The following is a 23377-nucleotide window of genomic DNA, read 5'->3' as shown; positions in this document are numbered from 1 at the left end:
TCTTTCTCTCTCTGTTTAGCACGAGAAAAAGCTGATAATAAAAAGTTACTCGGTTTCAGTTTTGCTTTGCTAATGGAACCTAGCGGAGCTACATTGCAGGTAATATACATAACATTTTTTGAATGTTTATTGCTTTCTAAAAATAAATGAAAGTTTTTGTTTTATAACTTTTTCTACAAGTAATGTGGCAATCTTCAAAATTTTCAAAATAGAATTTCTCTCAGACTATACGTTCTAAGGTTCCCAGAAACAAATAATTTTACCTTAACAGTCTTTATACAGAAACGGCAAACTTTGAGGTACCAGCCACTTCTTATGCCCCCGAAATTTGTAAAAATTCTGCTGTTCATGCATTTTTTATATTTGAGTTATTTTCTTTAACAAATACAGGCAAAACACGCTGGAAAAAAGGCCGTTGACGTATTTTTTATATATATATATTAATTGTGAAAAACTAAGTTTTTAAAAAGTTTTTGTTAATTGAATGCAAATATGTGTATCTTGAATCTTTGAATATTTCCCTTTCGGAGAGTAGTATCTCATTTTTAGGAAATAATTCTATCCTATTCTTCAACCGGACCTTGTATTTAAGCTGGAGATATTACACTCTTATGAGGGTTAATAGGTTTGTTTTGTGTTTGTGGCATTTGTATCAGCAACATAAAATGAAAAAACAAGATAAAATTTCAGAAATTTTACGTTTGGGTAGAACATGAAACCTAATTGGAGTTTATCGATCGAAATCTTCGCATGTAGTAACCATTATATTAAGATTTTGTTAATAATAGAATCCTATCATATATATTATTGTCTATAACTTTTAGATTTCACGTTTTAAAGGAAAAAAATCATAAAAGAAATACTCGGGAAAGCATTTCAATGCCCTTCCCCAGTCTTCCATGATTTTCTCTTAAAACCATTTAAACTTAACACACTATTAATAAAAAGACATAACTGTTCTTTTATTTATTTTTCCGTGAAAATTTATTGTAACAATGTTCAAGAGGAATATAGGAAAGACTAAGACTAGGCAGGAAGAAGCAAACACTAACTTCCTCTATTGTGTTATTCAACTCATTGAACATTTTCGCTTTTAAGTGAAATTTATGTGAATTTAATGAATACATAAAATTAGTCTAGAAAAACATCTTACACGAAGAGTAAAATTATTTACAGTACGTTTTTATTAGTGATAATATTTTCTTTTGAACGACCCTCATAGGATTTTTGAAACGTTTTATCAAGAGTACTTTTGTTTTAATGGTGTTCTGGGAGCCATATCATAAATATTTCTCTCCATAGAATAGTCACTTACATTGTAACTATAGCAATAAGAGATAAACCGACATGTATTTCCTGCAAGATTTTTTTTTCATTATATTATTTTATGCATTAACAACTCTTAATTGTAATTATAAATTTTTTAAAGACATTTTATTAAATGCTACAATTTCCGCAGGATGGATTGCACGAATTAGTGGTTTATCGCTGTGATGAAGCCTCCAAATTAAAGCCTCACCATTATCTTATTTTGCCTTCTTCAATACGAGAACAAAACAGTAATAGTAATCCCCAAATTCATTTCACTGCTTCCCATAAAGAAAGCCTTCATATCAGAAGTTTACTGTGTTCCACGAAATTAACCCAAAATGGTAAATATTATATTATAAATTTATTTTTTCTCAGTACAATTTTTCAAATTTAATTTCCAATAGTTCACTTTAACTTTCGATCATTTCAATGTATTTTTTTAATTTTATTAGCTGACCTATTATCATTATTACAATGGAAGGCGCGACCTGAAAGGATTCAAGAAGCTCTTGGAAGAGCACTTAGACTTGACGGAGAAGAGCTGGTAAAATTTCTTCAAGATGTGCTTGATGCTCTGTTTTCAATGTTTTCAACAGAAGATGGAAATTCAACTCCACATTCAGGCCTAGTATTTCACGTTCTGGTAAGTTAGATTTTTTTTATTAATTGTAATTTACTTCTTTCAATCTCTGATAAATACTAGTTTAATTAAGAGTACTTCAATAACTTAGAACACCTACCTTCTTTTCAGGTGAGCATTTTTAGTCTTTTGAACGACAGCAAGTTTCAACATTTCAAGCCAGTCATGGATGCGTACATTAAGAATCACTTCGCTGCTGCCTTAGTCTACAAGTAATATATTAAAAGTTATAATGCTTCATCAGTAGTCTACTTAATAAAAAATGATCAATGTTTATATAAATTTTTTAAAGAACAATTTGAAATTTTAGAAGTGTTCATCTTAAACTTTTCCTACCTTATATTCTAATTTTTTTCAAAATAAGAATCAACCGACAAATATTATTACCTAAAACTACCAATCTAAGCATCAGTATACCGTTCGTTTCCCCCCCCCCCCTTCCATCCAGCAGTAAAAGGAACCGTCACTGCATAACTCTAATACGAAAATCACAGTAAGTTTTTATTTTCAAAACTCTCAAAATCTTTTTTTTAAATGTTTTAATAGATTTCGTTTAGATGTCTCTAGAGTAGTTTTGACAACAGGATTTACTTAAAACTCAAAACTCAAAATTAAATGCGAATGCAGTTTGACTAACTGGATAGAAGTCGCTGTTTTTTTTTGAAAACCACATCAAAGATTTTTCTTGAGCTGCTCATTTACCATGACTTTTCTTTCAATAATTGTAACTTCTACTTGAAACAGTTTTCAATTTATTTTATTTTGAAGTGTTTTTGAGAGATAGGAGAAGCGTGGGAGGGAAAGGTAATTGATGCATTAGTTATTTTTATGTAATTACGATTTCAAATCGTGTCATATCAGATGCGAGGAAGTACTACTTTAAAAGGGTCCTTTTATATTTCCTTGGATTTTTGTTAAAAAAAGAAGATGCGGTTTTGTTTAAAAAGAATTGGTGTAGGACTTGGTGCACGTTGGCCTGTCATCTTTGTTAAAACATTTTTTGAGACGTAGATCCATAATTATGAAACATTAAAACATTTAAAAACATTAAAGCTACCCAACACTTATTCAAAATATTGAAGAAAAATGGTTAATTAGGATCTTGATAATTAGAGTAATAGAAAACTTGAGTGTTGATTTTTGTATTTTTATTATTATTATTATTATTATCAATCATATTTAGTGGCCGATCTGTTTTAAGAGGCTATTCTTTAATTTAAGATTTTTAAGGAATTCAGAAATTCTTGTAATAGAATAGACATTGTACTAGTTACACAGCATAATTTCTTGCCTTCTTTTATTCCAGAGGTCTTTTAAGTTCTGTACAGCACTGTGCAGATTGGGTTGCTGCAACCGAAAAACAAGAACCTATACTCAAATGTTTTCGTTCGTTGGAATCAATCTTCAAGTTTATTGTAGAATCTAGATTATTGTTTGCCAGAGCAACACAAGGCCAATATGAAGAAAGCTTTAATAGAGATCTTTATTCAGTTATAGACAGTCTAAACTCTGTTCTTGCTTCAACTAATCCTAATATCATAACCACTCAGGTAAATATATTATGCACCTAAAAGCACTAGTTTTATTCAACTTTTTCTACTTGTTTACTGTCATCTCTTTACCTTGAAAGAAAGTAATATGTTTATATTATTTCTTTTAAAATATTTTTTATTTTGTATTTTTCAGGTTGGATTAGCGGAGAGTATTAGTGGAGCTTATGATCAGATTTGCCGTGTACTTCCTTTACCAGAAGTAGCTCGTCTCGTTACTGCTACATTAGATACCCTCGTGAATAGGGTTCCGTTAGTGAAAGCTAAACTTGTTGCCATTGATACTATTGTACAAGGAAAACTTTTCTTGAACAACGGTTAGTCCATTATTCTGTATTATAAAATTTTTATTTGATTCATTTTTAGCCAAATTATTGTGACCGGAAAAATATGTCCCTTGACGTTTTTTCATATTTTGTGTGTGTGTGTTTTGCCAGCTAACATATTTCTGTTTATTATGGTCCTTTTCAATATGTGCACTATAAATGTATGTACTTCATACCACATCGAAGTCGTCAAATGCAGAGCAGGTGTTTAGAGTGTGATCTACTCTATCGTTAATGCTGAGCAATAAAAGAAAAATAAAATAGATTAGCTAGGCTAATCATAGTACAAAAGAAATCATTATAAATCTGTTTTCAGAATCTCGAACAATTCTGTTATCTACAATATGCAAACATTTAAGATTACATTTAGCGCATAGAGAAGAATTAAGATTAGTTACTGATATACTTGGAAAAATATTAATATTTCTCTATAAACAGATGAGAGCTGATGAAGAGGGTGGAAAAGTGAGTTTTTATTTATATTTATTTTTTTCTATTTTTAGTGAAACCTCAAAAGTAAATTGCGACTGACATTGAATGAAAATATAAGTATCTGAAAATATCGCGCAACATAATAGAATTAATATTTGCTATTCAGAAAAACAAATGTCAAATCAAAACCTTTATTAAGTTATTTTAGAAATAGTGTAAATGCTAGGTGAAGAAAATATCAAATGTTTACATATAGTTGATTATTAAGTACTTCCTGCTTTTATTTTGCGCCTCTATGTATCATCCATTAAATCTGAGCTGATTGCGTTAGATTGAAGCTAGGAATTCTGTTTATTTTACTAGTTTAAAAAGACAAAAACATTGTTCTAAAAGTGGATGAAGTAAAGGGAGAAGGCGTTGTTTCATCTCGGACTTCTTAGATCTGGTTCAGAACAATATTTAGGATGCTCCTTTCAGGGCATCCTCAGTACTTCTGGAGGCAACTTAGAAGGGGATCCTTGCAGCAAACCAAAAAACTTTTGAGCATAGTTCCATAAAAGTTGCTGAAGCATCCGAGGTCAACTTAATAAATAGTTTGCTGACTTGGTCTGTAAAATCTGAGTGAATTTCATTTTATCAAACGCGTCGTTACTACTGCATGATACGGATTATTTTAATGGACTGAACAAACAGAAACTGAGTTCGAGCAGGACATACTTTACTTGTTTCACGATGAGAAAGATTCGAGAAAAAAGTAATGGAACAACGGTGCCTTTTTTTTTTAGCCGCTAGTTAATCCTATCACAGATAAAACTCATGTTGAAAAAGTAACTTTCTTTGGTTAAAGAAATTCTCCTACCTTTCATCATTATGAAAATGCAGATTTTTAAATTTGTAATATTCTCAACTTTAAATTATAGTTTACAAAAATATTGTAAAATAGTCTTAATTAAAAATAATTGGAATTGATGAGATTGGGACAAAATATTGGAACAATTAGCTAGGTCAGAATTCCTAGTTTCTATTCGTAATACACAAACAAAAGTCTCATTGTTCCTTAGGATTCGTAAGGAGTAGCTTTTTGACAGAAGGTAGATTAATGGTAGTTAATGCAGAGGAGTTCCATATGGTGATCCAAATTTGTTCTTGAAAAAGTCAGTAATGCTGTAAAATGTAGTTGGTTCAATAAGTTATTAATCTGCCTCTCTGCCAAATATCTACTCAACCCTCCACTACGTAACTGTGCGAGTGTTTTTGTAAGGAAATAAATCCCTCCGTATATGATAAATTTATTGGCAAAAGTAATTTTAATTGAATTCTTATTTTGAGATATACGTTTTGTTTATTCTTAAATATTGGGTTTTTAATTATTCAACTTTCTGCAGTAATGTGTAACATAGACCTCACGAATCTTCAATATTCAATTATTTTAATACATAGATTCATATATAAATTTTTAATACTTTAAAAATCAAATCTGAATTAAGAGAGGGGACTGGGAGGATAGAGAGCAGTGGCAATTGGGTACCGGCGTTATGACCGCTTAGGTTGTAAAGTACCCAGAAAAAAAAAAATCATTTGAAAATAACTGCCTGAATAAAATAATGTAAAACTTTTACAGATAGATAATTGCTTACATCACGATATAGAAGTAGTGTGCGTTAACACATTGGATATGTTGGTACAAACAGTCATTATAATAATCGACAGATCTATGCCAGTTCTGGTAAGTATAAGATGTGGTAACTAAACATAACAATTTATGAACGAGAGGTAAATTAAAGATTCATTATTTTCATGAATTAATTTTTTGTTTTAACTGTTTACAATTTTTTCTGTCAAAGATTCTTATTTCACTTCCAAGAGCATTTGTGTTAATTTTGATTAAATGTAATATCTTACCTGCTGCATTTTTAAATATGTTTTTCCTTTATAAGCTACATCCGGCAGTTAAATTTAATACTAACATTAATAAACTAGTTTACAACTTCTATATCTCTTTTATCAATAAAAAAAGATAAGAAAAAGTACATTGTTTCAATAAATATGAACATAGATAAATAATTACTTTATTTTGCTTTCGTTAAAAATACTTTTTTAATACCTTAAGTATAATGTTATTTTTTTATTATTTATATTTTTTTTTAAGCAGACGTTAGAATGTGAAATTAATTATCAAAGGGGCTTATTGCTTCTAAGCCTGTTATTTAGAAATGTGTCTTCCGTTCTGAATCTATTCCGTTTATTCCCCGTTTTCTGATATCAGTCCTGTTGAAATTTTCCTAAATGTCCAGGGAACGTGCTATGTTTTGGAGAACTTCATGCTTGAGGACTTATTTTTTAAGAATCGTCACGCTAATCTTCTCTTATTGAGTTTGATCAGCCAAAAAGTATAACGACTGATCAAGAAAGGCAATTTGAGTAAATCTATTTCAAAAATTTAGTGCCTTAGGTTATACATACGTTAGGTTTATACAATAAATACTTCTTTTTATTCTCCACTATAACGGCAAAAAAGGTAGTATAAATGAAACCTTAAAATTCGTAATAAAGGGCAATAATTCTTAGTAACTTCCTACGACAATCTTAGGTGTTTACTTACGCCATCAATCCTAAATTAATGCGTTCCTATAAAAAAAAATATTTTTTTAAAAACCAGAAAATATTTTAAGCGAACTTAACCAATCATTGCAGTTTAAAAAAGAAAGTGCAACCAAACTATATAGTGACTATCACGAGGGAAGAGTGTAGTTAGCACTGCGTTACAAAAATTTGATAATACAAAAGCAAAATATTCAAATAGTAAACTATCAAGTTCGTTCAGAGAGCCTGAAATTCATACTATTCCCAGATTTACGCGAGAAATAATAAGTTCCTAGAAATATGTGTAAATTGCAAAATCATTTATTTCAACGTAGAATAAAATTTGTAAATAAAACAAAAACTTTTTCTATCCGAAAAATTGAAAAATGCCGCCTTTGAGTTCAGATGTTGATCCGCTTTAAACTCCAACAAAAAATTTATTTACTTATTCATGGTTTGATATTTTTTTGTTTCCTTGCACAATTTATTTCATAAGAAGTTGTAATTGCTTGTTTCCTTAATTACATAGTTTAAGGAACTAGCTAGTTTTCGATTTCAAAATCTTTTTTCACACTCCCATTTAACCGCGGAGATGACCTCTTTCAAAAATCTTCTTTTTTTGAACTCAATATCTGGCGTATTTCGATATTAAGTATTTATTACCTTCTGCTTTTCTATCAGTAGTGTGAGAAAGTAAAAATATTTGAACTCAATCAGTGTATGATAAAGTATTTTTATTGTTTTTTATAGGGAAGCCTTGTAGGTTGTCTGATAGGGCTACTACAGCTCATGTCTAAAGGGCATTATAGACGTTTATGTGCAACTGATCCAAAATGCGTTAAAGAATTACTTTTACGTCTTCTGTTAGTACTACGTGATCTGTTGAAACAAGATGTCTTTCCTGATGATTGGGCAGTAGTGAGACTGGCTACTAACAGCGTTATACTTTCTACAATGAAATTTTCTTCTCAAGTTATGTTCAAGGCTCTTGGTACTTTTGATTGTCAGGTAAGTATGCTTCCTTATTTAATTCTTCATTGAAGCTTTACAGTTTTGTTAATTCCTTTTTCTTTCTTTTTTTTCTAAATAGGTTTGGAGCAATTATTTCAATTTAGCAGTTGCATTTTTAACACAAACCTCCCTGCAGTTAGAAAAATTTTCTGAAGTAAAACGGGAAAAGATTATCAGCAAATATGGAGATATGAGAGTTAAAATGGGTTTCCAAATATTGGAAGTTTGGTCTAGCTTATGTAAGTACTATTTGAACTAATTGTAATAGCAACGTTTACTTTTAAAGGATTCGCTTATACAGAGGTTTTCAAACTTTTTGCTTTTGGGACTCTTCAGCTACCAAAATCTGCACTGGGGTCATCTGTTTAAAATTTGGGAATGTCTTAATATCAATGATTATTGTGACAATGTAATTTATTTAAATCAGCCTAAATAAATGGAAGATGGTGTGATTTTTTATAAAAGAACATTCGTTATATATGAGTATTGAAAAGAAAGTTAGCAGTACGTACTACCAAGGCTTTCTTATTCGAGTATATGTGGAAACAAACGTCTTCAGTGTGCCGTATGCCGAAAGAATAATAATTGTTCTTCTTTTTCTATCATGAAATTTTATGGGAGCAGTTTGAATGGACCCAATCATTCAGTGGGAAGTATTCAAAAGGGAAATGAAGTTAAGTTTTCTTGACTTCATAATACTTCATAATCGAATCATCTGTAAATAAACAGCTCTTTGTAACAATTCAAATTTTACATTAGTTACATCCTCTGCTTGTTACGAGCTATGTTTTTAACTAACAAGCTCGAATCTTATTTCAATTGTGTATATCAGGGATGGCCAACCCAAATAATCTTGTGGGCTACTTAGAAAATTCATTATAAGCCTACAAGCCGCTTATAAAATTATATGCATATCTATTAGAATGGACCAACTTCAAAAATTTTAGCAGTGAAAAGTCAAATCATTGTTATTGTTGTGTTTGTTATTATTCTCATACATATAAATTTAGATAATATAATGACAATTCTGAGATGATCGAATAATATTTAATTAATTTACTTAGTAGATATTTGTTTCTCAACACTTCCACTTATCTCTTGCAAGTAGATCGCATTGCGCGTATTTGCATAACATAATTGATATTGCAGGTTTCATCCGTTAAGTTCAAGTGTGATTAATGTTTGGTAAATTTCATTTTCGAAAAAACTATTCGCAGATGTAAGTTGATCCAAATTCACTTTCAACATTTTTCCAGATTTCTTAAATTAGGAACTTTTTTTTGTGACGTAAGTGTATAATAATCTATTTTGATTTGGATGTTTTAAAAATTGGTTTTAGTTCGTTATTACATTGTAAGTTAATCAGTTCTATTTGAAGATAATAACGTTTGTAAAATTAGGATTAATTTCGTGGGCTATAAAATTATTCAAGGGTTGGCCACCCCGGTGTATATTTTTATACTATTCGTAAACAAATGTACAACGCGCTTTTTTTTTTTTTTTTCAGGACATAACCTAATATCAATCGTTGGTTTATTGGTAGCTAGAGTTCTTCATGATTTTTGCAGTTGAAACTTAATTCACATGAATTAATTTTTTTAAGCAATACACTTCATGGTTTAACTTGCTGTATTGCAGCAATTCAGACACCGCTAATCTTTTATCTAACTCTAAACTTTTATTTCAATCCTTTGTCAAAAGAGATGCTGGACAAAAACATTTGATTGCAAATATCTTAAATTTATTTATTGACAATTTAATACTAGAAATATTTTTCCCAACAGCTGGTGAACATAAGATCAATTTCATCCCTTCAATGGTTGGTCCATTTCTGGAAATTACCTTAGTCCCGGAGCCAGAATTAAGGAAAGCAACATTAGGAATATTCTTTGATATGATTCAATGCGAGTATAAAGTTTGTGGTAACTTTAAGCAGGTTAGATAGATATATTTAAATATGCAAATATAATTTTCAATATTCATCTTTAAAGAGATTGTATAACTCCTTTTATAGGTAGAATCGGAACTAATAGACAAGCTGGATATTTTAATAAGTGAAAATAAAGGTGATGATGAATATAGACAACTTTTCAATACAATGTTGGTATTATTTCTATCCATGCTTTAGTTTTGTATTGTTATTGTTTTATTGTTTATAAACCCATTTTTTTTTAAATTCTTTATTATTTTAAATGCTTACAAAGGGAACATTTGAGTGCTGTGTAAGTATTGAATCTAAAATTTAAATGTAAACACAACTTTATTTCTTTCTGTTAATTGATCTACCCTAGTAACATTTTTACTACGTAGATGATTATTTCCAATCCATGTCATCTGCAATGTCCAGAAATCCAATAAAACATAACTATGATGCTCAACCTGTATTTCGTCCAGCTTGCAAACAATCCATAAGATAGTGGTTAAAATTAATGGCATATTATGTGTTGAAAAACATAACTTCTTTACATTTAGTTCATATTCTCCAATTTTGCAAAAATATATACTATTTTTGTTGAATTTGTGCAGAAGGCTTTTATTCTGAGTAATCCACTGCGTATAAAATTAACTATATGTTCTAATCTGTTTCTCTGTACTTAAAGTTTTTTATTTATTTAAGATTATTGGAAAGAGTTCAAAATGAGGAACCAGCTTGGAAAGAAACCGGTTGGGTTTTTGTCACATCTGTTACAAGGTTGTTAGAACGACTTTTGGATTATAGAAGTGTCATTCATGGTGATGAAAACCGGGATAAAAGAATGTCCTGTACCGTCAATCTTCTTGTAAGCATTTCTCATTTGATTTTGTTAAATTCTTCTTCGGTGCTTAAACATCGCTACTTTTGAACTTAATAATGATAATAATAATAATTATTATTTTTAGAATTTTTACAAAACCGAAATTAATCGTACAGAAATGTATGTAAGATATATTTACAAATTGCACGCATTGCATATGTCTGCACAAAATTATGCAGAAGCTGGATTCACTCTTCTACTTTATGCTGATTACCTAAATTGGGAAAATAATCATGCAAAGAAATTGGAACTTTATCATCTTATACTTTCGTACTTTGACAAAGCTAAAGTAATTTTATTATTGAAATTCTTTATATATTTTTTTTTGGTATTTCTTTCTTAATTAATATTTACCTACCCTTATATTTTTTAGGTGTGGGAAAAAGGACTACCTTTACTCAAAGAGCTGGCTCATGTGTACGAGGAACGTTTATTTGATTATGAATCACTTTGTCAGGTTTTGGCCATGCAAGAAAAGTTTTATAAAAATATATTGAAGCAATTGAGAACTGAACCTGAGTATTTTCGGGTTGGATTTTATGGAACAGCATTTCCTATGTTTGTCAGGGTAAGCAGTTACGGCTTTACTGAAGACAAAGTTTGAAATTGATTACCCATGAAACCTATTGTGTAAATAAATTGGCCTATGAATATACTGTATTTGCTTAACGGATTGTAAATTTTGACTTTGGAAACTTTCAAGCTAATTCACTTCTTTGCTAATTAAAACCTTTCAAGCTCCACTCACTTGAGAAAGTTCAAACTTGAAATTAGGTTTTTTTTTTCTCTAGGAAATCTATCAAAAAGGTTCCAATCTTTCATACTTTCACATCCAATCGGCCCATACACATGGTAAGGTCTGGGGATCTCTGACATTAGATTTACTTCTTAAATTACATTTCAAGTTTTAAAACGCAATATGTTGGATGTGCTTTTATTCCTTACAGGTGCAACTAGCGAAATACGTAAGGGTTGAGTAGGTTTTTTTTGCCAGATAATTCAAGTTTTTCTAAACTCCGTGCTTTTTCCACAATATATATCTATGTGAATATTTATTAAGAAACTGTTTTTATTTATTTTTAGTTGATTTTACTCTATTTGTTACCTTTTTATTCTCCAGAACAAAGTGTTCATCTATCGTGGTCTAGAGTACGAAAGGATAGAAGCATTTACATCTCGCATACAGACAGAGTTTCCTGCTGCACAAATATATGCCAAAAACACTCCTCCACCTCATGCTCTGATCCAGTCTGATGCACAGTGTATGTTCAAGTATTGGTTATTATTATTTACTTTATGAAATACAGTCATCCTTGAAATAATATTCGAAAATGAAAGTATTATATTATCTTTCTGGACCAGGACTTTCTGATTACGACCATAAGTGGATAGGTTACAAAGGTTTTAATGGCATTTTTTACTCAGAAACTAATTTTTTTTTATGATCGTAAGAACTAATATTATTGGAAGCAAGTGTGATCTTATTCGATTTACTTCTTAGCAGTTCCCTGAGTCACACCGTAAAACCGTAAAGTTTTTTGTGGTATAAAGTAAATAAATCTTAGGGGGCAATTGTCCCAGAATAATAAATTTCTTTTCTATTTCTATTTCTAAAAATACCGATTACTAGTGCAAAGGGTTGTTACCATATAATAAGTTTAATGAGAAGTTGTTTTCAGTATTTTTTCCTTCTTTTTCTAAGTCCTCATAGTGTCTGGTTTAAGTTTCCTTTAAAGGCCCCATTTAAGTGAAATGTTGCAGTCATTATCTGTGCTATAATAGGAATAGTAAATAAAATGAAGAATATAATGTATAATTTATATTTAAAATCCAAATTTGAAGAAATTGGTTGAGCGAAGGGTCGCGTTTTGAATAATTTTGTGTTTTATAGCTATTTTTGCGCCCAAATGTTATGTATAAAGAAATTTTCAAAATTTAAATTGCAAATACGTGAAAATCTTGAGTGGCGCACAAGATTTTTATTTTCTATTTGTAAATTCTCGAATTTTTTCCAATGGCTACCATTAAAATAAGATTTTATTGCAGACATTCAAATCTGTAATGTGAAACCACTATCAGATGGAAGATTTCCATATAAAAAGGAAGCACTTCGTGAAGTACCTGAGAAGATTGCAAGATTTTATCAAGTTAACGACGTCAATCGGTTTCAGCTTGACCGACCAGTCCATAAATCTCCGGTTGATAAAGAAAATGAATTTAAGGTTAGTAGCTGCTTTAAAAAAATCTTCATTACATTTTTAATGTTTTAAAAATGTAATTACTACTACTATTTTTTTTCTTCTTAGTCGCTGTGGGTTGAAAGAACTATTCTTACAACCTCTGATCCTCTACCTGGTATACTTCGTTGGTTTGAAGTCATTGAAACGTCTGTGGAAGAAGTACCCCCGGTTCGTTACGCTGCGGAAACCGTGGCATTAGTCAATAGAGAATTATCAGATGTAATTGCTCAGTACTCTACCGATGGTAAAAGGCCCAATACAAATCCTCTTTCTATGAGGTTACAGGTTAGCATTTCAGTTGAACTTAATGGAAATCTTAATTATCCTAAATAATTTTAATTATTTTCTATTCTTTATTTTAGGGTGTGATTGACGCAAATGTCATGGGTGGAATCGCTAAGTATCAAGATGCTTTTTTCACTCCAGAATTCATTAAGGCACATCCCGAATGGAGCCATCATATTGTCAGACTGATGTCTCTTCTGCATGAACAGGTGATTACAAGAATCCACAGAATTTACAGGCGCATCTCGTACCAAGCCTTGTTTTTTAGTTGCCTCGAGTAAATTTTTACTGAAATCAATGAGAAGGATGTCTTTGTTGACGCTTGACAATTTTTAATTTTTCTAAGTTATTCCCACACTTTTCGAAAATCGAAACACTTATCGAAAATCCTTACTCATCCTCACTTCAATAGACTGTTCTAGAAGCACAATTTGATGTAACTGGGCAGTATCTTCTTTTTTTTACCTGATCAGGACAAATACAATTTTTTCCCTCTAGGTAGCAATTTTGGAAAGTGGCTTAGTTGTACATGGTCAGTTAGCTCCTAGCAATATGCAGCCTCTTCATCAAAGGCTTCTAGAGAGATTAGGACAATTAAGTGCTGGTCTGAAGAGACCACAAATTGACCCAGCAATACTGCAGTAAGAATTATTAAAAAAAAACAGTTCATTTAATAAAATGTATAACTTTGATTTATGTCACTTTTGGTGAAATTACTTTTATAATTCTCTCCAGCATGCCTCTACCAAACGTGCCATATGAAGGGCGATATCATGAAGAGTACACGAACAGTTGTGTACAGAATATGTATTCACAAGTGGATGACATGTATTCGCAGCCTCAGGTGTGTAACTTATTTATAAAAATATTGTATAAAATTATAGCTTATTTTATAAAACTAAACAAAAATTTAGACAGTAGTCTTTCAGTAATCATTATTACGTTAATTTGATGTATAATTTTAAAATAGCCTTCCTGAAATTCTCACCCTATCTAATATTTAGGCATTTTTAATTGTTGATTTCAAGGAGGTAAATGAAACTTGCGATGTGAATGAAGTTCCGCCCGTTCCAAGGCCTAAATCTTACGCTGTAGTCTGTGACGGGTGAGTTCAATTGTACAGAAGCTTATTTAGTTTTTTGAAGGCAGGTACTAAAATATTTATAGTTGTTATTTATGTCACGCAGGGATACAACATCTGCGAGGAGGGGCCATCAGAGGAGCCACTCCCGCACTCTGTTGCAGCAGTCGCAGAGAGTCGCAGATTCGGTTCCAACGACCGATGATGCACCACCGCTACCTCCCAGGGGATATAGTAAGCAATATTATCATTTTTTTTTATACGTATCAACTGTCAATAATGGTTATCTTAAATTATTGGGAGGTTCGGCAACAAATGAACTTTTTATTGAATTTTTTTAAAGCATACATATTTAGCATAAATAAAACGTGTTTAATTTATAGTTTGTTTTAGTTATTTTTATTGATAATCTTTTGAAATCTTCAGTCAAATTACATATTCGAAAGATATTAGATCTGCAATTGCACGTTAGAAGAGGAAAGAATTTGTAATTGAAGTACTTGAAATAGTTAAGTAGTATTAAGTTTACATTGAGGTGCAAATTGATATTTTATTTTTTATTCCTCTGTTGTAAGAGAAAAATCATATAAATTTTCGGAGTTCAGTTTTCACCAGAGATTCAACCTTGTTTTGAGTTCTCGAAAGTGGGATTCTAAGCAGTGAATATTAAATAGACAGTTATCTCTGATTAAGGTGACTAGTTTTAAATTCTTGATATCTTATCAGAAAATCGATGGCTCTTCGGAAAGGAAGCTGTAGGAACGGTGAATACTCTATTGTGGACCTGGATAACCAGACGATTACCAGAAGGCCATAATAGACAGTATCCTGCTAATCTACAAAAAGATTAGCTTCTTCGGGAAAGAATTTCTGGACACGATCCGCCAGAAAATTTCAATGAGTGAGGAGAAAGAATTGGGGGAAGGAGTCTCCTAGAAAAAATTAAAAACAAGAAATCAGTGTGGTTCACTCATGTTAAAAGAATCTCAAAAAGCAGAATTTTGCAAAATAGGATCTGCCAGACATGTGGAAAAGGAAGTCCAAGGAATAACTGGAATAATGGCATCGCGAGATCACAACCTATCCATCATTTTTTACTTGGTCCGACAAAAGTTGCAGTAGTATAATAATAATAAAAAAAAATCAATTAGGAAGGGGAAAACAACAAAATAATTACTCATTATTTTTCAATATTGAAACACTCCGTCGATTTGAGTAGTTTTCATCTTATTAGAAGAAGGAAGAAGTCTTTATTCAATTGAAAAGATACATAACTTATACATTTTTTAACTATGTATAAATTACAGAATTCATAAATGCACAAATTATTAATAAATCAAGTAATAAAATTAGAAAGCCAAAAAAAAAAAATTAATTTTAATTTATCTTTGAATTTTTACTTAAATTTAGCCATATAGACGGCGTCCACGTAATTGGCTTTTCATCTTATTATCATACAATAGAGTTTTTTGTCAATTGTTATTTACACATTTATGTTTGTGGTTAGTGTAATATGAGCATTTTTTTTTATATTATAGCGTCTGACAAGAGAAACAGCTCTGTTGAGATACCACCTACACCACCCAAGAGGCTGTTGGCATCGCGAAAGGTTAAAAACTTGATTTTTTTTTTTTTTTACATTTTTACTTAATTTAATAATGGTCCACTACCGATGCAGATAGATTTTTAATAATTATACTCAATTAGATATTGCTTTCAATATTTCTATATTTAATGAAAGAATATAACTAACGAGGTCTTAGTATACCTATTTTGACCAAAAAAGGTCAGAAAATTAGTGAGTGTAACTGAGGAAATAACATGCCAATATTCTTATTCCTTTACTTACTCGTAATGATCAGAAAAGAGAAACATTTTTACAATTTCAACTCAAACACAAGCATAAAAATGTTTCCTTAAAAAAAAACAAGCATACGTAATATATAATACATTTTTTTTACAGATGAGTGGTTGGTTTCGCTAAATCGCTTTCCGCAATTATATTTATTGCATAGGGAGTAAAGTTAGTTCCTTCGTTCCTAAGTTAATCTAAATACATTATTTGGCTCTCTCTCCCCTTGTCATTAAGGTGAAGATTTTGCTTAAGGTTAAAAATATCGCCAAAAGTTTCTTCGATGCTAATACTTTTTCAGATTTTAATAGAAATTTTTTAAATTTATTTTCACTTTAGATCTTAGTCCAAAAATTAAGGCATTTATTCCGACTAAATCGTGGATATTATAATGTACATTTTTACATAGTCCACACTGTATTTCAGCCCATTTTGTCCTTGATATCCTCTCCTAATTTTGAGGTACTCTCCTAAAAAGTTCTTAGTTTTATAACTAGATAAGAAATAAATAGATGAAAAATTCGCGTATTGCAAATGAAGATGGAAAAAACAATGAAAACTTAATTATTTTTTTTAAAAGTCCAAAGATCAGTTTTAAAGAAAATTGACTTTAGAAATAGTTTTAAGGTGGTGGTCGAATTTGCTTTTTGACAGAAACAGTATGATTATGAATATGACTTCAAGTAAATAATAATTTAAATAATTTTATTATAAAAGACTCATCGCCTTTTTAATTGTTAATACAAAAAAATAAGCATTATTTTTTTAATATATATTTCATATGTAGACGGTTTTTTATTTTGTACTTTTAAGGAGAATGATTCTTTGTGTGATGAAAAAACAAGAGACTCGGGATTTTCCGAATCAACTCAACTAAATCATTTAAATTATGAGGAATGGCAGTTACCAAACCAAATTAACAGGATTTGTGACGCGCCGTTGCCTCCTCCTGTACCTCCAAAATCTTCAGCTGCCAGTTTAGGTGATGATATGCGTAAGTAAATTTTATTAGTTTTGACAAAATTTGGAAATGGTGAAACTCAGAATGTATGATGGATTGTGAATAGTAACATTTTCTATGATTTTTTGCGTATATACTTATTGCTGATTTGGGGGCGCCTCCAAGTTTGTGGGGTATGAGGCTCTTTTCTCACATGTAAACTTGAACTTTCCTAAATAAATACGTAAATAAAAATCCCAACCAGGTCAAACGAATTAGCTAACTAGGACGTCATACATCGACTCTTTATTCCCCTCTCTCTCTCACACCAGCGTCACATTTCTGGCACCTAAAACCGACCTTTTCTTCCTATTTCCTTTATTAGGAAGAAGAGATACGTCATATATCCCTGTCTAGCTCGTTTTTACTACTAATACCATTTTTAAATCTTTCAGTGTTTCTGTAACTATCTTCTCATACAGTTTTTAATTTTCTGGTACAGAATTACTTCGTGGCAGCTAGATACCACCAGTTATTTTTAGCCTCCTTTCTTGGCCAATTCGTTGTTGCCTTCTGTCCTGTTCTATCCAGGTACGTCCAGAAGAACTTCAAACTGCTCTTCGAAATAAAATAACATATCTTCTTGCTACTTTGCTATTCTTTACGACTACGTACTTAAAACCTATAGGGTAGGTGGACTATTCGATAAATCTTCACCCATTTCCACCTATTGCCATTTCTCTGGTAGCACTAGCTTCATTTCTAAACCCAGCGTGGACATGATAGCTGAAATTAAATCATACATCCAGAAACCAGGTTTTTCTTTGTTCTTGCGTTGAAACCACTCTTTTGCCAAATTTCTTCGGTCTCATCAACCATTACCCTTAGCAGCATCTTTTGAAAATGCATTTCTTAACTGGCATCATAAAAAAATTTTTATTTGTCTTTTGTATTTCCGATGTTTTTACATTGCATTAAATTACATTTTCAGATTTAAACATCCCTCGTTCAGAAAATTATTCATTTCCTAAACTTCGTACCGAAAATGGCAAGATATCCCCTGATCTTAATCAATAAATTGTTGAAGATTAAAGGTGATGTAGCTAAATTGAAGGTGATCAAAAGCTCAATCAAATGAATGTGACACATATTTTAACTATTTCATAAAATAGTCATTTATTAAAAATTTGTCTCACAAGTAACAAATGATATAAAAGAGAAACAGACAATAAGGCATTGCAGCAAGTATGTGTCAATTTGATTTTTAAATTATTTATTTTTAAATATGTTCCAACTTAAGAGAAATCTAATTCAATCTCAGCTATTCCATTTTTAGTATTACATTGATACAGATGTATTACATATAGTATTAATTATAAATAAAGATGATAATCAATAGAGTTTATAAAACCAAATTTCGTAGAAACACTAGTCATAAATTGATTAATTATACAATGGAGTGGAATTTTGTGGCATTTAACAGAAAAAAAAGTTATTTTTGTTTACTATTAAATTGTAGTTTTGTATATCGTGCATTAAATTCTTTATATATGGAATGTAAAGAAAAGTATTGTTGCAATGATTGATTATAATCAACTGTTGATAAACGATTGATATGATTTTTTATAAAATAGTAATATATTATATCTGAATTTGAGAAAATGCATTACTTAATGCGTATGTAACATACGTTATCGGTAAATAAATTTTAATGTTATAATCATGCGATAAGTTCCAAAAAAGAAAAAAACAGACTTTTTTTACCATATTATTTTATTGATATTTTTAATTTGTTAACTATTAATGTCTTGGAAGAATTAAAACAAGAAGAGAGAGTGTGTATAATCTTACGATGGAATTAATTAATAGAATTTGGATTTTGTTTGTATTGCACATTCACTACACAAAAATTGCATTAATAATCGCAAAATAGTGTTTTTACGAACGTGTATTACATACAATATATTTATATGATGTCAATCAAAACAATATTTTTATAAGAAACTTAATTGGTTTTATATACCAAATTCTTGATGTGATTTTGATTGGAACACCAACTCCTTTTCTTCCCTTACCCCCCCCCCCCCAATAAAACTACGGCCTAGGAGTTTTGGATAATGAACAAAAATGACTTTGAGAATAACAAAATGGCATTTCAGTCTGAGTGGTGCATGTAGAAAAGGATAAACTTCAAAATGTGAACTTGGCCTAAAGTACAATTGAACAAAAATGTTTTTTTTTTTTGTCATCTTGGATTTAAGATGATTAACATTTCCTGGATACTCACACTTCATCATGTTGGAATTATTAATAAATCCAGTTGTTTATAATCCAAGGCGAAGATCTGCTTCCGAATCTCGTAGAACACAATGTCGTTGCTTTCTACTTCTTCAATAAAACTGTATAAGTTTCGCCATGTATTATTTTAGAAATAATTTTACTATTTAAAATATATTGGTTTCTTCAGCAAACGTTAGCTACCTTCTTCATCTTAAATTGTAGAAGCGTAATGATATGTAAATTTACTTGATTTAATTTTGATTTAGCACCTACTTAAAGGTGTATACTTAAATATCATTATCCAAATTATAAAGAGAGCAAAAGGCGTTGGTTCCTTTTTAGGAAATCATTTATTATTAGTTTTTAGTCAATAATAAGCCATCAACTAGATAAATTATTTTTTTTACGTAACTTTTATATAAATTTACATTTTTTGCCGATAAAATTTACGCAATGAAAATTTATTTAATTAAGGGAATATATTATCTATATCTAGGACTTGAATATCATGTGATTGGAAAGTGTATGAATTTTATTTTTTAATGCTCTTTGTGGTAAAAATATGTATGTGTATATATATTTAATTTAATGAGATATATATGTGACAGCCATCCAAGGAAAAAATGTATTGTTAGGTTTAAGTAAATTATATTTAATCTAAATTCTATTTATTTTATCGAAATGAGTTTATAATATATGTGAACAACATATTAATATTTATAGTTTTGTCGTATTATTTGTAATTTGTTGTGCTCTAATATAAAGCATGTGCCTTGATATTCTGTATTTGGGACTTGAAGAGTTTAGCCTCTTTATCCAGTTATAACAGTCCTCAGGCATTTTTTTAAAGTATTATTAAAACAAAAAACTGAAATGAAATAATTATATTTTCATTACGTTATATGTAAGTTTTAACTATGTATTCACTATGTTGGGCGTGGAAAAAAGAATCTAATAGTTTTTTAAATTTCTCACATGTTCACTGAGAGTCCCTCTTTAAGTAAATTTTGAAATTATAAGGAATAATTTCTTCTTCTTTTTTTTAAGTTAAAAAAGGTTTTTTTTTACTTAAGATTTTTAAATAATTAAAGTTAATCTGATGAACAACACCCATACGACTTTCTCTTACTGCAATTCTCAAACTTCTGACACAAATTTTTTGAAAACTTAGATTTTTTACTGAATGTTAATTGGCTTCAGTATTACACAGTTTTACTCGTTAAATCATTGAGGGTAGCAAATCGTACCATTTGCTGTAGGAAATACACAAAGTTAATGTTCTTTTTTTTTTTTTAATAAGAAAGGTTTAAAACATATTTATCAGGCTTAATCTCGCAAATCGTAGAAAACAGAAAAATCCTTCAGTAAAGAGCGAATTACGGTAACTCTTATGATACTTATTCAAAATATTTTGTAGGAGCTAGAACCGCACTGTATACTTACATGACTGTCGGCGAGAGGCAAAAGTTACTTTCGCCAAAACCCTTTAAAGGGTATTATTTCTAAAACTATGCTGTAATAACCTCAGATTTTGACGCACTTTAAATACAAAAAAAAATCCAAATTGTTTTAAATGAAAGTGCTATAGCTTCTTATACTTCAAAAGGAAGTGTTCAAAGTTCAAAAAAAAGTAGTTTGAAACCGTGTTGAAGCGGGTGTTGGTCTGGTGGTCAAGAACGTGGCTTTATAAGTGGGAGTTTATAAGTTCGAATCCCGCATTTGTCTACTTTTTATTTGTTAGAAAAAATTGTTTAAACAAAAGTACATATAAGCTTCCACCCCCCGTCCACAGCACCTAAGAGGTGATTATAGGCGATTACTTTACTAGAAGGACGTTTTAATAAAGGACGATCTACCGTGGCTTTAACAGTTTACATAACAACTTGATTTAAAAAAAATAAATGATTTCCAAATATTTTAAATTTATTTTAAATGTCTATATTAGTCTTAATAACTGCTCTGTATCAATTATTTGATTTACGAGTCTCCACCAGCTTCTTGTGATCTGTTCCTTTTATGCTGATGAAATACACACAAACCGAACAACAGGGTAAAACCACTTCCCCGGACTTAGCTGCAGTAAGAGAGTTTAATAAATGAAATAAAATAAAACCAGAGAAAATCCAATACATTAAAAGTTTAAAATAAATTTGGTACTTATTTTTGTTAAAAAAAAAAAAGAAGTAGAAGAGAAGACCAACACCAAATGTGTTAATGTGCCATTATAGTTTTTAACATTCCAATTTTTAATTGTAACGCATAATTATATCCTTTAAGTAATATGTGAATTATGTTTTGCTGGTACAATTTTCTATTATTTAGTGCAAAAGAAACACAAAATTTCATTCCAAAAATAGAGTACTGTATATTTTTCAAGATAAATATAAAACCAGTATACTTTTCATCATAAATATACATTATATAACTTAAATATATAAATAAATATACATATAATATATATTTTAAAAATATTTTTATGCATTTGCTTTTTGTTTATGTCTAGTCAATTTCTGTAAATAAAAGTAAATGACAAACAATTTTATTTTTTCCTGATTATATGTGGACAACACTTTTGGTTTTGTTATTTTTAAACTCGTGAGTGAAACTCTTATCCCTACGATTAATAAACAATTCTAATTAAGAAATTTTCTTTAAAAAAAAAACAAAAAAAAACAGACACCTTTCAGATGGTGAGAACGTTTTTGCAAGTACTTAAAATATTTGCCTTTGGTTCTAAGTTGTTAATTTACGAAACTTGTAGTGGAAATTAAATTAAAATTACTCAATTACGCGCTTTGGTCAGGAAAATATTGCTAAAAATTAGGATTTACAGAATATGAGATGTCAGTTAAGTAGAATCATTTTTTTGAACTCATATCACATCAAGAAAGGTTTTTGTTTCCCAACATAAAAGGACATTACGATGTTTCAAAACAACTATTAAACATTTTCTTTATACATTCACCACTTATGAGTTATTCTCCGTTTGAATTTGAATGCTACCGTCGTAGATTTGCTGAAATTTTAAATGATTTTTTAACTTCTCGAATACTATTAAAAGAGTTCCAGCGATGTGTCAAAAACATTTCATTATTAAAATATGGGATTTATTTAGAAAGTACTTTACGATTAATCACCACCGAAAAATATTGCTGCAAAAAATCGATTTCAACACTACTTTTCTGAAAATTTTTGCTTTTAATCGTAAATAGAGATCTTTGAGGTCTCTGATTCAAACTCACCTGAAACCTTGATTCAAAGGTAAGGGGAGGCGAGAACTGATGAACAGGGAACTCTTCCCTGTTGTCTTTAAAATCCGTCCGTTATTGAGGCTATCTTTTAATCTTTGAATCATTTATACTCCAAGCGGGTGATTAGCCCAGCGTTGGAGGCCCCGTTACCGATCTTGACAGTCCAAAAATAGTAATAAGACGGCAATATTAAGAACTACTGGAATTTCGGTTTAGTTATTTGTCATCTACATCCAAAAAAAAGTGGGCAAAAATAGCCAACACTTTATACCGTTTCGTCACCTTTATGGAAAAAGTCAAAATACTGCTTCATATTTTTACGCTGATAAGAGAAACTGCTCTTTCAATAATCTTGACTCCAAACAGCTTTCTTTGAATATTATATAGAAGGAAACCAATTTATTTTCAAATTTATGTTTAATATAATTTAATAGAAACGGCGCATAAGTTTCCCTAAAAGAATAATTATAATTAATAACGCAATTGCAAAAATAATAACTTCTTGCAATTGAAGCAGAGTTTGTACGTCACTCCAAAAACAATGTTTTCCTTTTTACAGTAAATATTGATTTTTCAGTGAAATACAAATTCGAAATCCAGACATCGTTGCAGCAATTCCTCTCAACGCTTATAAACATCAGTAACAGAATAACATACAATAAAGGATTGAATTAAAATAATAAAAAGGGACACAAGAGGGTTTTCAACGTCAATGTGACTTTAAGAGTGACGAAGCATTTCTGAACAAGTTAAATGGAAGTTCACTGACTCACCTAACCGAAATCATTTTTGAATCATAA

The 23377-nt window shown here is 30.2% G+C and overlaps 1 protein-coding gene across 4 annotated transcripts in view; it reads left to right on the top strand.

Annotated features, from left to right (window-relative positions):
- spg (dedicator of cytokinesis spg) overlaps positions 1-21509 on the top strand; it is a 56127-nt gene extending 34618 nt beyond the window's left edge. For 2 of the 4 annotated variants that reach the window (XM_074120578.1, XM_074120576.1), the window contains 27 exons: positions 20-99; positions 1460-1652; positions 1764-1954; positions 2063-2163; positions 3258-3501; positions 3638-3818; positions 4144-4292; positions 5881-5985; positions 7593-7850; positions 7933-8092; positions 9638-9789; positions 9868-9953; positions 10058-10075; positions 10471-10633; positions 10734-10937; positions 11022-11216; positions 11769-11910; positions 12695-12870; positions 12955-13173; positions 13251-13382; positions 13672-13814; positions 13909-14017; positions 14202-14278; positions 14361-14488; positions 15793-15863; positions 16920-17100; positions 18038-21509. In XM_074120578.1, the coding sequence (XP_073976679.1) occupies positions 20-99; positions 1460-1652; positions 1764-1954; positions 2063-2163; positions 3258-3501; positions 3638-3818; positions 4144-4292; positions 5881-5985; positions 7593-7850; positions 7933-8092; positions 9638-9789; positions 9868-9953; positions 10058-10075; positions 10471-10633; positions 10734-10937; positions 11022-11216; positions 11769-11910; positions 12695-12870; positions 12955-13173; positions 13251-13382; positions 13672-13814; positions 13909-14017; positions 14202-14278; positions 14361-14488; positions 15793-15863; positions 16920-17100; positions 18038-18123 (3944 nt within the window). In that variant the 3' untranslated portion in view covers positions 18124-21509. Of the gene's footprint in view, positions 1-19; positions 100-1459; positions 1653-1763; positions 1955-2062; positions 2164-3257; positions 3502-3637; positions 3819-4143; positions 4293-5880; positions 5986-7592; positions 7851-7932; positions 8093-9637; positions 9790-9867; positions 9954-10057; positions 10076-10470; positions 10634-10733; positions 10938-11021; positions 11217-11768; positions 11911-12694; positions 12871-12954; positions 13174-13250; positions 13383-13671; positions 13815-13908; positions 14018-14201; positions 14279-14340; positions 14489-15792; positions 15864-16919; positions 17101-18037 lie in introns of all 4 variants that reach the window. The other 2 variants (XR_012456038.1, XM_074120577.1) reach the window with 2 other exon arrangements.
- Positions 21510-23377: the final 1868 nt, after the last annotated feature.

This window comes from Rhodnius prolixus, unplaced genomic scaffold (genome assembly GCF_049639745.1).
Source record: "Rhodnius prolixus isolate KJV_2025 unplaced genomic scaffold, Rpr scaffold_2, whole genome shotgun sequence".
Lineage (NCBI taxonomy): Eukaryota > Metazoa > Arthropoda > Insecta > Hemiptera > Reduviidae > Rhodnius > Rhodnius prolixus.
The sequence above is the reverse complement of the archived record's forward strand: the minus strand, read 5'-3'. Positions and strand labels throughout refer to the sequence as shown.